We start from the raw sequence: 15,378 nt of genomic DNA, 5'->3' as shown, positions 1-15,378 counted from the left end.
TTAACAATTATATTTTCATTACAGTGTTTATTAAATGTACATTTATTACTAATATCAGTAAAACAGTACAAAAATCACATATAGGATACTGTAGGTTGCTTGTGATGTACTTTTGTCTACAAGACTGATATCAATTAGATGGAGTTTGCCTTCTCAAACCTAGAAATTCAATACTTCACATACTCATTTATCTCAAATGTGCAGTTTAATATGGTATGAAGTGATCACTAAAAATGATACAAATAACAGAAGAAGTAAGGGGAAACATCACACTGTATGGTTGATGTGTTGAGTGACCACGGCAGAAAATATGAAAGAATAACACACAAGGAGAATCAATAAACTAACTCTTACTGAACTTAATAATGGACCACATCATAAATGCTGTAAAAAAGAAATCAGGATATAACATGGGATATAAAGTGGTAAACATTATATGGTATGCTGCTGGCAGTGTACTGACAGCACATAATCAAGATAATTTACAAAGATGACTCAACCAATTCAGTAAAGTAGCTGAACAATATAACATGGAAATCTTATCTGAAAAATCAAGGGGTATGTTAAGACCAAAAGCTCCTTAAGATGTAAATTAGAGGTAGATAGTCTGTCAATTAAAAAGGAATGAGCTTTCATTACCTAGGGACTGTTATCACCAGCTATAAAGACTTAATTGTGGAAGTGAGAAAACTGTTAGCAAAGGCAATAAGAGTAGCCAGATGTCTGTAAAATACTCTATGGAGAAACAAACATATAATAACAAGAGGAAAATTAAAATATATAAAACAATGGTGCATCCTCTTGTTTCATGTGGGCAGGAATTAGAAGGGAAATGAAAAAGACATAACAAAAGTTAACAGCATTGGAAATGAAGGTACCAAGATCTAAGGAGTAACAATGTGGGACAAGACACCAAATGTATTGATAAGGAAACAGAACAGAAAACAAGATATACATAACTGGATGAAGACAAGGAAAAGAAATTATAAGAACAATGTGGAAAGAATGGACACCACAAGACTCATTAAAATTTCTAAATATGGATGACTGCAAGGGAAATGATTGCTTAGACAATCACCTAAGAGATGGGATGACAGTTGGTTCAGTACATCCACGGAATAAGGCCAACAAAGAGAGAAGAGGAGGAAGAAGCTACTAAGAGAAGCTCCAACTGTATCGGGAGCTGTTACCTTTACTTCTTCCAATATTTATATTCCACCAAGGACTTTCCATACCACATTAATATTGCATTATAATTGGTATACCAAATAAAAGCTTGACCTGTAATGAGACAATGACACTACATTTAAAAATAAAAAGTAATATGAAATATTAAAAAAGAAATAGTAAACTTACAAAGGATACACAGCCTCTTGAGTGCAGTGCAATGTTTCAGCATAATCCGGATTGGGATTGTGGAGCAAAGTATACCAGTCCGACAAATTTTCTGCTCTGCAGGAACTAACTTGAAGTGATCCTACGGGACGAGACATTAGTAACGTGTAGACTGCTGCACCAACAATTTCAAGGAATGCTGACACATGCAGAACCAGGACTTCCTTGCAGAAGCTGAAGATAAATGAGAAAGATAGGCATGAAACATATGGAACTTAAAAAAGTATTATTCTCAGAAATATCAATAACAAGTTTTATTAGGAAATCATATAAAATAAGGAAATCTGAAATATAACTTTAGTGCAAACAGAAGAAATAATATACAAAGAGCACAGATATAGATTAGTAATGTATGGAAACAAACATGTTGTTGTTTTTGTCATCATCGCTATGAAGAACAATTTGAAGCAAACAGTAAAGGGTGCGGCAATAAGTTGCAAATGATGTTTATTGATATGCAGATTTTGGTCACTGTGTGGCCATCTTCGTTGCAGTAAAAGTAAGTTAAAATATTAACAACACTTGTATAAGTGCATTGTCACAACTGGACTATTAATGTCAAAGGATGAGTCATGAATAGTCCAGTTGGGACTATGTGCACATACAAGTGTTTTTAACATTTTAATTTACATTTGCTGCACTGAAGATGGCCATGCAGTGACCAAAATATAGATATGGAAAAAACATTTGTGACTGGTTGCTGTACCATTTACTACTCGAAATGAATACAGTCAATGGACACAACTGTTTTCCTATGGAATCAAACCTGATTTGAAGCAAGTTTGACATGCAAAGTTATCTTGTGCAAGTCTTTTTATTTCTGCATAACTACCGTAACCTACAGCTATCTCAACCTGCTTACTTTATTCAATCCTCTATCATTTTTACCCCACACACTTCTCACCACTGTGAAATTAACAATCCTTGATGTCACATGATGTATGCTATCAACATATTCCTTCTTTCAGTTGAATTGTGCCATAAGTTTCTTTTCTCCCCAGTTCATTTCAGTACTATTTCATCAGCTACTCAGTCTTCTGAACCAACCTGCAGCATTCTTCTGTAACACCTCATTTCAAATGTTTCTGTTCTCTTCTTGTGAGCACTGCTCATCATCCACGATTCGCTTCTGCACAATACTACACTCCAGACAAATATCTTCAGGAAAGACTTTCCAAAGACACAATCATTCTGTCCACTGAATCTTCAAATTCTTTTTGTCTCTGGCAGAATCACAATAATAAAACAATGGAAAGTGCATGGTGGAATACAACAATACTCGTCATACAGAGATAATTGTATGTGATAGTATGAATATCAGATAATTGTATATGATAGTATAAATCTGTCCTTTTCACAACAGAATTATAATAACAGGGTTAAAGTAAGCATGAAAGACATTTTATCATGGATTAGTCAGAGAATATACCATAATATTACCAGACTGGAAAAACCAGAAATGTGGAAAAGAATAATGTTAATCATAAACATACACAACAACACTTTACTGAATTCAATAAATATTAATAATAGACATGGAAAGAGGAAGGGGTCCACCAAGGGCTATTCGATTAGATGGCGCCGATAGAGAAAGTACGTGTAGGTTCAGCTCCCAATTATGAAGATAAAAATAATAGTAATTGTAAATTGTGTATCAGAAAAGTTCGTAAAGGAATTCAGTGTAGAACCTGCAAGTACTGGTTTCATGAAAACTGCTGCAAGATCAACTTAAAACTCATAACTGATGACTATTTGTGGACCTGAGAGCCGTGCATAGCAGCCGCGTGTGAAAGTAAATTTTCAAACATTATCAAAAATAAGGACAAAATAATCAGAATACTACAAACCGATATTGAAGTGCTAGAAGTGAAATACGCTGTCCTCCAAGACTGATATACAGCTCTACAAAACAGTAGTGCTTCGACAGTGTGTGTAGATCGGTGTTATGTACGTCGTGAAAACGTAACCGTCGACGACGCCACATTTATATACAAGAAAGGAAACCCACAAGTGAATAAAGAAGCCTCAACAGTGGACAAAGTTCAGTGCTTGATAAACAGTGATAATTCAAATAACAAAAACAGTGCATCTAAAATTGTAGTAGACGGCAACACGTGTACACAAAACACACGTGGTTGCATAAGAAAAAGTTCCGATCGCGTATGTAAACAAACAAAACGGAAAAATAACGTAAAAATATTTGGAGACAGCGACATGCATGTCGAACTCTGTTCAAGATGTTTCGTGTATATCAGCAATTGTTAAACCAGGAGCAAAATTCGTGAATGTGGTAGAAGACATACACACAGAATGTGCTAAATTCACGGAAAAAGACTGTGTTGCGATAATCGCAGGAGCAAACGATGTTTATTGCAACGAGGCCAGCACTTTCATTAAAAAGCTACTGGTATTCCTGCAGTTATTACAGCATACAAACATAATACTAACAACTTTGCCCACGAGATATGACTTGGCAGACTGGTCTTGTGTGAACAGAGAAATTCGCCTAACGAATAGTAAACTGAAACACTTTTGCACTAAGTTTACGAATGTGACACTACTGGATACAGACAGGTATGAGACACTGCTTCACAAAGCATGGACTACATCTAAATCAGTTTGGCAAAAATAAACTAGCAGCAGACATTGGAAAAGCTTTTCATGAAAAATAGGCCTAAACAATAACGATCATGAAAGCAGACCAGTCATAGCCCTAACTAACGAGGGAAACTAGTGAGCTGGGCCAACTCTAGCAGGATTTGGTCCAGTAACAAAAATCTGCAACAAGTAATTAATACACAAATGAAAGTTCACTCAAACAGCAATACAATTAAAGACAAACAAAAGTTAACAGTGTTTCATCAGAACATAAGAGGCCTATACTGCAAGCTGGATCAGTTCACAGCAAATACAGAAGACACAAAAGGTATAAACAGCGCCCACATTCTGTGTCTAACAGAACACCACATCACTGCTGGTATTGAAGTGGTCCCTGTTCCCAACTATGTTTTGGCAACGTCTTATTGCAGGAACTATATGGACAAAGGAGGAGTAACTGTATATGTTGTGTCGATTCCCTAAGGTCTCGACACAATGAGTGGCTAGGTGCACGCGAAACTAACGCAGACGGGCGTAAATTCTGAAACAGGAGACTGGATGAAAACTATAAAGAAAAGAAGAGAGATTTTAATATACTTAACTTTAATGTAGTCTTGTTCTTGTTGAAATACATCTCTTGCATAGTAGTAAGCAATTAGCAATGATACACATGGCGCCTTGCTAGGTAGTAGCGATGGACTAGCTGAAGGCTATTTAATCTGTCTCTCGGCAAATGAGAGGAAGACGTGATACGTCTTGTCGCAAGCTATGTCGTCCGTACAACTGGGGCGAGGTCAAGTCCGTGTCTTGTGACCTGCCATGTGGTGGCGCTAGGATTGCGAGTACACAGTGGCGACACGCGGGTCCGACATGTACTACAGGACCGCGGCCGATTTAAGTTACCACCTAGCAAGTGTGGTGTCTAGCGGTGACACCACAGTATATGTAAAAAACAATGTCTTGTTCACGGCAATAGATGTACAAAGATTCTGCTTTGAGCTACATGTTGAAATATGTGCTATAGAGGTGCCAGACACTGTCTCCAGATTAACAGTTGTGGCAGTTTACAGGGCACCATCTGCTAATTTTAAAGTGTTTGTTAAACAATTAGATACGCTTTTGTTGTACTTAAGTAGAAAAAATAGGGGCATGGTAGTTGTTGGGGATTTTAAATAGATTTTTTGGTTATTTCTCCCTGCAAGGTGGAGTTTGAAAATCTCATGTGCATGTACAACCTTGTTCCCGTGGTTAGCTCGCCCACCTGAACCACAACCTCTTCCAGTACTCTCATTGATAACGTTTTTGTTTATCAGAGTAAAGTCAACCATATTAATATTGAAATGGTTATAAATGGTCTGTCTGACCATGACGGACAACGAGTTACTTTCAACAGCTTGGGAATGCCTCTGAGTGACACCTCACTTAGATGGAAAACAGTAAGGAAAATAAGTGAGGAAGCTATTCAAACGTTCAGATCATGTCTTCAGCATACTGACTGGACACCTGTTTATCTAGCAGAAACTGCTAATTCAAAATACAATTTATTCACAAATGAGATAGCAGGTACCTTTGAAAGTGTATTTCCAAAAAAGTCATACAGAGTCCCACATTCTAGGTCTGCAAAAAAAAAAACCATGGCTCACTAAGGGCATCATAGCTTCCTGTCAGAGAAAAAGACAACTCTACATAGCATCAAAGACTTCTAACAACCCTGCTCAGCTAAAACATTATAAACTCTACTGTAAAATTCTTGCCAAAGTAATTAAAAACTCTAAAGTATGTGTATAGCATCTGAAATTACTAATTCTGAAAATTAAATTAAAACAATCTGGAATGTGATAAAGAGAGAAACAGGGACTGTAAACTACACCAAAGACAAAAATATTGTTTTAACTGTTGACAACTCAGAGATAACTAATAAGTGAGGAAATTGCTGAAATCTGTAACCAACATTTTTTAACTGTACCAACACAGATTGGTTGCCATGGTTCTGTAGATAAAGCTGCCTGTATAATGAAAAATAGTTTTCCAGAACCTTTCAGTCAAATAAGTGTGCTTCCAATTACTGCCAATGAAATCAAAAAAATCATACAGTCTTTGAAAAATAAACATTCTGCTGGTATCGGCGATATTTCAAGCAAGCTGTTGAAGGCTTGCTGTAGTGAAGTGACCGAAGTTTTGTCTCACATCTGCAACACATCCATGCAACAAGGAGTGTTTCCAGACAGAATGAAATACTCTGTTGTCAGGCCCCTGTACAAAGCAGGGGATGCTACAAATGTGTCAAAATATCGCCCTATCTCTCTATTAACAACATTTTCAAAAGTCCTAGAAAAAGCTCTGTACAACAGGATTGTGGCACACCTTGGTGACCTGAACATCATTAACAGTCAGCAGTTTGGTTTTCAAAAGGGAGTTTCAATAGATAACGCAATTTTCTCATTCACAAATGATGTTCTAGAGTCTATAAACAGCAAGAGGCTGCCAATTGGTGTCTTATGCAACCTATCAAAGGCGTTCGACTGTGTAGATCACCAGATACTCTTCAAGAAGGCCTGTCATTATGGAATTACAGGACCTGTAGGGAACTGGTTAAAATCGTACCTCGAAAATAGGAAGCAGAAGATTATTCTAGATGTTTCAGATAGTGTATCACAATATATAGTAGACTCTGAGTGGGGAATTGTGCAGCATGGAGTGCCACAGGGATCAGTGCTTGGGCCCTTGCTGTTCCTCATATATGTTAATGACCTGCCTTTATCCATCAATAAGCAGTGTAAATTTACAATGTTCGCTGATGATACGAGCATTGTGGTGGATAATGTGTCAACTACTGACTTAGAATCCGAGGTCAATGATATCCTTAAAGAAGTTCTGGGTTGGTTTAGTATTAACTCCCTTTCAATAAACCTGAAAAAAACCAATTTTATCCAGTTCCAGACAACCCACAAAAATCCAAAAGAAATAGTTATCACACAGAATGATCAGATGATAAAGCAAGTGTACTTATCAAAATTCCTAGGCGTATACGTGGACAGTAGGCTGAACTGGGAAAATCATGTTCTACAAACACTAAAACGGCTGACGTCGGCAACATTTTCTTTACGAATTTTGTCACGCTTCAATGATATTACCATCTCCAAGTCAGCTTACTTTGGCTATTTTCATTCGGTCATGTGTTATGGCATCATCTTCTGGGGCAATACACCTGCCGCAAAGAAAATCCTCACAGCACAAAAAAGAGCAATAAGAATCATTTGTGGTGTACCCCCACGAACCTCATGTCGAAATCTTTTTAAACAACTTGAAATACTGACAGCAACATCTCAGTACATATATTCACTGATGTGCTTCGTAATAAATAACCCCACTCTGTATGAAACGAATTGCCTACATCATGAACATAACACCAGAAGTAAAGAGGATTTCCACTGTGAGTTAAAGAACTTGACACTTATTCAGAAAGGGGTAAAGTATGCTGGAACGAAAATTTTCAATTCCCTACCCAACAGCATCAAAAGTATGAGTAGTACATCAGTATTTAAACGTAGCTTGAAAAATTATTTACTTGAGACCTCACTTTATTCACTAGAGGAATTCTTTCAGAGAAATAAGTAAAACCCAGATTGGAAAGATGTTTTTAAATTTTTTGACACTGTTTACTGTTAAACTAATGTAATAATGCCCTAATGTAAAAATTCCTGTTTTTCTCATTTCCATTTTTGGGTCACTTTTAAACCCAAAGTGGGAAATTTTGATTACTGTTCAAGGTTAAAATAGATGCAATAATGCCCTAAATATGAACCTGCTATCTTCAGATTTATGTTGACTACTTTTTAAGCTAATAAGTATGACTTTTGTGCATTGTTATTAATACTATAACAATGTCTTTATTCTATGTATTTTATTATGTACATTGACACGTTCCACATCTGAGTGACTTGCTCACATGTACAGATCTATGGAACAAGTATATAAATAAATAAATAAATTCGTGGGAATCATTTCAGGATTAGCCTAGAATTCTTGAGGAAAACAAGAAAATCCCTTATTACCCACATGTATCACGGTAAAAATGTGCTCCAATGTTTCTCATTAATTATACAAAAATCTTCCAACATACTGCCTTGAGGCCCCTGATTAGTAAGTACATACAAAGGAGACTTATTATTGTACTGGGTTCTTCCACCACTGCTTGTAAGATTAATTTCATGTTTACAAATGGAAAACACATATTTATTACAAAATTTGTTTGAGAAGAAAAAAGAATTTCTGTAAAAAAATTCAAAGTTCTTGTTTTTATACAAATAAAAGGTATTTATTTACTTATTTAGTTAACAGAAATATGCCAAAAACAAATGATGCCGTACCTCCTCTTCATTGACACTGTATCTATACAAAACCAGTGCAGAACTAGTGCAATTAGAGCCATAAAGCCAAGATACAACCAGTCATAGAAAACTGGGCTCTCATTGCATTGAGAACATGCAGACAAAGGGGATGAATTGTTTCTTCTGAAGCCCCGTGGGCATGCACTGCAGTTGCTCCAAGTCCCATCTGGTAACTCTTCACGACCACAGTAAACTCCAGGACATGGTTTTAGATCGTGAGCTAAGGAGAAAAAGATGTATATTTGAAAATGCAAAGTAAATTTTGTTTTTTTCTAAAAACAGGCATACCCATGCACCACCTACTGTATGTTCTACAGAAGTAACTAATCAGTAAATAACGACACGCAGGAAAAGTCTTCTAAATTTATGTCATATGGATCACTTCCACTATGTATAGCTCTATGTCACAGTACAGTGCACTCTATTCTTCATTAGAGCTTACAACCTACAACTGCACCTTAGTCAGACATCTAATATATGCACAAATACTGACTGATATACCAATTTGTATCAATATAAAATCACTGCAATATACAAGATGATGGTCAAATGTATACAATAATCAATCCACCACACTGCATGTCAACATGAAAATTAACTGGAAAGAAGCAATTCAGGAGACCATAGGCACACAAAAACCTCAGTAACTTTTAAATGGAAATCTCCATCTTCACCAGAGCTATTTTATATTGTCTCAGCATTTAGTACAATTGCTTGACTCAGAAAAGTTTTTAAACAATCATTCATAACTCTTTCCTTAGTTTGATACAATAAACAGCTTGCCTTCCTGTTGACAACAGGGTCATTAAAGAATTATTACAGGCTACGACTGGATGATGGCGGGAAAAGCAATCACCCACATACTTTCCAAAAAGCGCTGTGATATGCATAATCACAACAGAAGGACAAAATATAGCTACCTCTGGCAAAGCACAAAATTAAAAATAACAGATCAAACCCCATACATCAATTGATTGATTTGGTTTAACAGCTTGTAAAATTCTCTAAGAATATGTAAGTCAAACAATTTTAAACCAAAATTAATAACTGTTTACATTCATTCAATGTATTTTAAGATACTGCCAGTGGTATGAACAGTATTATATAAGCTGTAAAGTAATGAACAAATAAACAACAGGTATAAGATGCAACAACTGTTGAATGTAACTTATTTTGTAGGTGTAATTATTGTAAGCCTATTATTTTTGACATTTGCAAAATACATCATTTCAACTGTTCCAGATAAAAAAATGTAACCCTAAATAAATAAATAAATAAAAGAATTGTAAAGGGAACTGCATTAGTTAAAGTTGAGAAAAAATGGAAAACTTAATTCTGGATAGAAGTATCAGGTTTTAACCATATTCCTCCAGACTCTAATGTCTTAACAATTGTTGCTTTGTAAGTCATCACACAATTTGATACCATGGTGCTAGAGAATTTCTGGAATAGTAATCTTGTTATAGAGGTTGCACACAATATTTTTATAATGTTTTGCTAGTTAGTCAGTTTCACATACCAAGGATCATTTACTTCGCATAATAAATCACTGATATGGAATGAGTCATTTTATATTCACATCCCAAACTAATTTTCAAATTACCTACATTCTGATCATTTACAACTTTTTTAAATAATTCCTATGCACTACCTTCTACATATTACAGTACAAGACATTTTTGTATCAAAGAGCATACTAAAAGCTCATAGTATTTTTCATTCATGTGTGTAACGTTTCCTAAATATAAGTTAGAGAGATTTAGAAAAAGGAAAATAATACTCATGGCTACTCAATTTAGACTTTCCATAATTTTCATCCCTTTCTTCTCGCTTCCTCTTTTTGGTTTCTGGAAAACTTTGAGAGTTTCCAGCAAAACATGGAAAATATACAATACTCACAGTAATGTTACTGGAACGGTTTAGGAAGTTCCAGCAAAATATAGTAGTGCATGAGTTTTTTGTTAGCTCTTTTTACAGACTTTGTCCGAAAGCTCAGCAACATTTTCAGTCTTGTTTATGTGCCTGCCAACTGCTCAGCTATATGGAGAGTGATTATCTTTACTTTTCCTGTACTTCTGTTCAACCCAGGACTTTTCCAGTATCATAATCAAACATAGTATTTTCTCTTTTATAATCAATTACCTACAAGCTAATAAGTATGTTATTAACAGTATTTTGACAGTAACTCCATAAACTTTTTTTGTAAAAGTCTACTTGTGTCCTTTGCAAACTGGGATACTATCTTTCTAATGCAACTGCTTTAGATTGGTGGTACAGTGTGAGAATACAATAAAAAAGGTCTAGACTATGTCTCTGACGTACCATATTGACCCTCATTTAGAGTGAAATATATTTGCTTGTTATGTTGCTTCCTAATTACACATTTCTAACAAATTCTTGCTTTGTACAGAAAGGCTTTTTCCTGGCATGAATTTTAGTCCAATCAGAAAGCATGTCTTCATATCTTAGAATAACACAGATTTGATATTTCTTGTAATAGTCATAAAATATTCACTATAAGCCACAGCTTTTATAGTAACTCTGAAATACTATTATTTTTATTTGTGGAAGTGTGCAATTTGTTTCCCACAGCAGGCCAAATTGAGAATTTAATTCCACATTTTCACACCATCTCTGTCTATATTCCTTTTGCACTATATCTGACAAAAAATTATTGAAAAATTCCCATCCAAATTTTGGCATTGAATCAAAAGTCTTTATTGAGATTGTCTTTTGCCTAGTGCTATGGAAGTGAAAATTATATTTACCGATCATATGATGATCATAAATCTCACCCATCTGACCTCTTCTCTGAAATACCATCCACTACTCATAAACCAGAAGACCTATGAAGGGGGAGTGATAAGAGTCCTTAAAAAAACTTTCTGCCTTCCAGTCACCAATGATAGATTGCCTACGAGTCGCTTACCAGAGAGGCACAGGCAACAGCCAGCTGATACACTACTTTCTACCAATCAACTACTAGAGTTGCCTTCCAGACAGCCACCAGAGTAGTACAGGCAGCAGCGTACCACATAGCCACCTCCTCTATACCAACCTCTTCAAATTGTCAAATGACATCCTGAGATGTCACACTGACACACTGGTAGCCATCAGATAACCAAAAAGTCTGTATATAAAGGAATGCACCCACCAGTAAATAACTAAGGTGAGAGATTGGTGAAATTTCGTAGTTGCCACGAAGGAAGTCTAATACCTATACAACTAAAATCACCAAGGATTCAAATACTGGCCCTGAAAGCCTGCATTTTATGGTGCTGCAATGAGACAGCCAGAAAAAGTACCCAGTAAAGACCTAATTAACTGAAGAAATAGACTGGTGAGTGCATATCTGTATCTGGGACATAAAGGGACATAAGTCCAATTTTGACATATGACAATAAGTGTCCCACAAACAAAATTCTTCATTTGTGCAAGAATAATCGTAGTCCTGCTCCAGCTCACGGCTAATTTAGGTACGCTTAAAAGAGAATATGTCTCTTTGGCTCTGCCTAAACCAGTAATGGGCTGTACAGAACTGCCACCATCCTCCTACAAGGAATGCAGTGTGTGAGTATTACAAATGTTGTCATAAGACAAAACTATGGAAATTGGACTTATGCCCTTTTAGCTCTCAGGTAAGGAATTTGCCATATGAATCATTGTTTAAAACAAAACAACAACAACAACAGCTGAAAATATAGTGGAAGGAGAGGACTGCAGGAGGATATAAAGCAGACTGTTGATGGTACAACTGAGTAGTTATGCTGAAATGTAATGGATAACCAGTCAAAACTGTGAGCCTCACTTATACACAAACCTAGATTCTTGTCTTTTGCGAGCACTGGTGTTGATAGTATGCTATGGTGAGGGTCTGGGTTTGAGTCCTGGTCTGTGACATCGTTTCATCTTGTTGCAATTTTAGTCATTACGAATTCTTCCTATTTCACAAACAAGTAGTATGTGGAATAGGTGACTGCTGATTTTTTTTATGTACATAAAGTTTGTGTTTTAGTCATCCTTAAGAATACATTATTATTCTCCAGTGCCTTCAACGCTTAAAACAAATTTTCATGAAATAAACAGTCTCTTAGCAGTCGCACACACTTCGGCAGTAATAAACTGTAGGCCACACAAGAATATTTTAAGGAGATGGACTACAATTCTTTCTTCCAAAGTCCTGCAAATATATGGAAGTGTTTTGCATCCTTTGTCAATATTTGAGTCTACATTATAATTTTGGTTGATTTCTACAATACACTAAGAATAGTGAAAATGCATATCTGCTCTTTAGGGGCGATATTGGGTTGCTTTTCCTCTTGCTATATACAAATATCAATATATTGCTATATTTTCACAGAGAAAGTGTGCTATAATTGTAAAAGTGAATAGTTTCATGCCATAGCAGGAGATTGCAATTATGAGCCATGGAAATCTAAATAATTAAACTAAACAACCATGTGTGCACTTACACCTATGAGTGCCAAGATTGTTTCGAACTGTGGTTCAAAAAACCTGTGATCAAAGACTACTAATTTCTTATTTTTAGTAGAGTGCAAAAGAGCACATTTTTATAAATTACAGCCATGAAACAAATTTGTGAAATTTTTAAATATTATCAAGATTTTCCTTTAAAAAAAAAACACCATAAATAATCATGTCATCACAAAAAAAGTCTAACATTAGAAGTTTTTACCTGTTCACACATTAATATACATCATGAACAACAGTAATTTTTTTTTCATGTCTCCTTTAAGGCAAATCAAAACATACCTCCATATGTGTTAATTACCTTGTTCTCAAGAAACGAATATGTCAATCATGAACAGCAGCAGCAGCAGCAGCAGCCATTTATCACCCATTGCTGGATAAAGGTCCCTTCCAGACTTCTCCATACACTACCACCTTAACCATTCCATATCCAAGTTTGTCCTGCTTATTTCTCCATCATCATCCTACCTTCCATTAGGTCTTTCCTATCAAGAGAACTCAACACTAATTCCTTAGCCCATTCCCATCATTTTGTGTCACTATATACCCAACCCACCTCCATTTCCAGGTCTGTAGTTTTGTTGCAGTTACTGTCAAGTCCTTAATTACTGTCTTTTCTTGTATCTACCCATTTGTTTTTCTGCCAAGTGTGCCTCTATCTATTGCTCACAGACTACCACTTAATTTTTGCAGTCTTTGAGCTTTTAACACATACATTCTGTAAACCACCATGAAATGCATCTCAGAAGGCAAGTCCTTTTGTATGTGCTATTAGGGCTTTTTTCCTGTCCTATTCACACATGGAGCATGGGAAGAATTGTTGCTCGAATGTCTCTATGCATGCCGTAGTTAATTCAGTCTTCACAATGCCTATGCGAGCAGTACATAGGAGGGTGTAATATACTCCTAAAGTCATCACTTAAAGTTGGTCCAAGAAACCTTTCAAATCAGTTTTTTGGGGGATAGTTTGTTTTTATCTTCAACTGTCTGCCAGTTCACTTCCTGTGTCATCTCTGCGAGACACCCCCTTGGGTCAAACAAGCATGTCACCATTTGTGCTGTCCTCCTTTGCATCCATTCAAAATATCTCATAAGTCCTGCTTCATGCAGATCTCACATACTTGAGCAATATTCTAGGATGGGTCTCACAAGTGTTTTGTCTTCAGTACACTGAGGTGACAAAAGTCATGGGATACCACCTAATACCCATGAAGGACCTTCTTTTGCCCAGTGTAGTGCAGCAACTCGATGTGACATGGACTCAACAAGTTGCTGGGAGCCCTGCCTCTGTAGCTGTCCATAATTGCGAAAGTGTTGAGAGTGCAGGATTTTGTGCACGCACTGTCCTCTCAATCATGTCCCATAAATGTTTGATGGGATTTGCGTCAGGTAATTTGGGTGGCCAAATCATTTGCTCAAACTGCCCAAAACGTTCTACAAACCAATTGTGAACAATTAAGGGCCAGCAACACGGCCAACTGTCATCCACAAAAAAACTCCTCATTTGTTGGGAACATGAAGTCCATGAATGGCTGCAAGTGGTCTTCAGGTAGCCAAACATAATCATTTCCCATCAATGATCTATTCAGTTGGACCTGAGGACCCAGTCCTTTTCATGTAAAAACAGCCCACACCATTATGGGGCCTGTGCCAGACTTGAATCCTGCCATCAGCTCTTACAAACTGAAATCAGTACTATCTGACCAAGCCATACTTTTTCAGTAGTCTAGGGTCCGACCAATATGGTCATGAGCCCAGGAGAGGCGCTACTGGCAATGTTGTGCTGTTAGCAAAGGCACTTGCATCGGTCGTCTGCTGCCTTAGCCCATTATTGCCAAATTTCTCTACACTGCCCTAATGGATATGTTTGTCATACATTCCACGTTGATTTCTGCAATTATTTCACGCAATGATGCTTGTCTGGTAGCACCAACAGCTCTACACAATGGCTGCTGCTCTCAGTTGTTAAGTGGAGGCCTTCAGCCACTGCATTGTCTGTGGTGAGAAATAATGGCTCAAATTTCGTATTCTTGACCTGCTCTTGTCTTCAGAATGGAATTCTCCATGCGTCTAGGTGCAACTACCATTCCGTATTCACGGTTTGTTAATTCCTGTCGTGCAGCCACTGTAACATTGGAAACCTTTTCACACGAATCACATGAGCACAAATGACAGCTCCCCCAATGCACTGCCCTTTTATACCTTGTGTACACAATACTGCTGCCATATATATAAAAATAAAAAAAATCTCGTGACTTTTTTCGCCTCAGTGTATTCTGCCAATGAATCACAGTTTGCCACTTGTTTTACATATGATGATGAATATGTGATTGTTCCATTTCATATCTGTGGTACACCCAGATAGTTGTAGGAGATGACTGACTCCCAACTGTGACTGACTGATATTATAGGCATTGTATACTATGTTTCTTTCATTTTGTGATGAGCATAATTCTACATTTTACATCCATGCTTTACTTCTGCAAGTTGTTATTCATAGTAT

General features: G+C 36.6%; 1 protein-coding gene across 2 annotated transcripts in view; it reads right to left on the bottom strand.

Annotated features, from left to right (window-relative positions):
- Positions 1 to 15,378, bottom strand: part of LOC126192829 (JNK1/MAPK8-associated membrane protein-like) — a 126,245-nt gene that overhangs the window by 101,200 nt on the left and 9,667 nt on the right. For both annotated transcript variants that reach the window (XM_049932634.1, XM_049932635.1), the window contains 2 exons: positions 8,364 to 8,604; positions 1,357 to 1,569 (listed from right to left, as the gene is read on the bottom strand). In XM_049932634.1, the coding sequence (XP_049788591.1) occupies positions 1,357 to 1,569; positions 8,364 to 8,604 (454 nt within the window). The remainder of the gene's footprint in view (positions 1 to 1,356; positions 1,570 to 8,363; positions 8,605 to 15,378) is intronic.

Source organism: Schistocerca nitens, chromosome 1, assembly GCF_023898315.1.
Source record: "Schistocerca nitens isolate TAMUIC-IGC-003100 chromosome 1, iqSchNite1.1, whole genome shotgun sequence".
NCBI lineage: Eukaryota > Metazoa > Arthropoda > Insecta > Orthoptera > Acrididae > Schistocerca > Schistocerca nitens.
The sequence above is the reverse complement of the archived record's forward strand: the minus strand, read 5'-3'. Positions and strand labels throughout refer to the sequence as shown.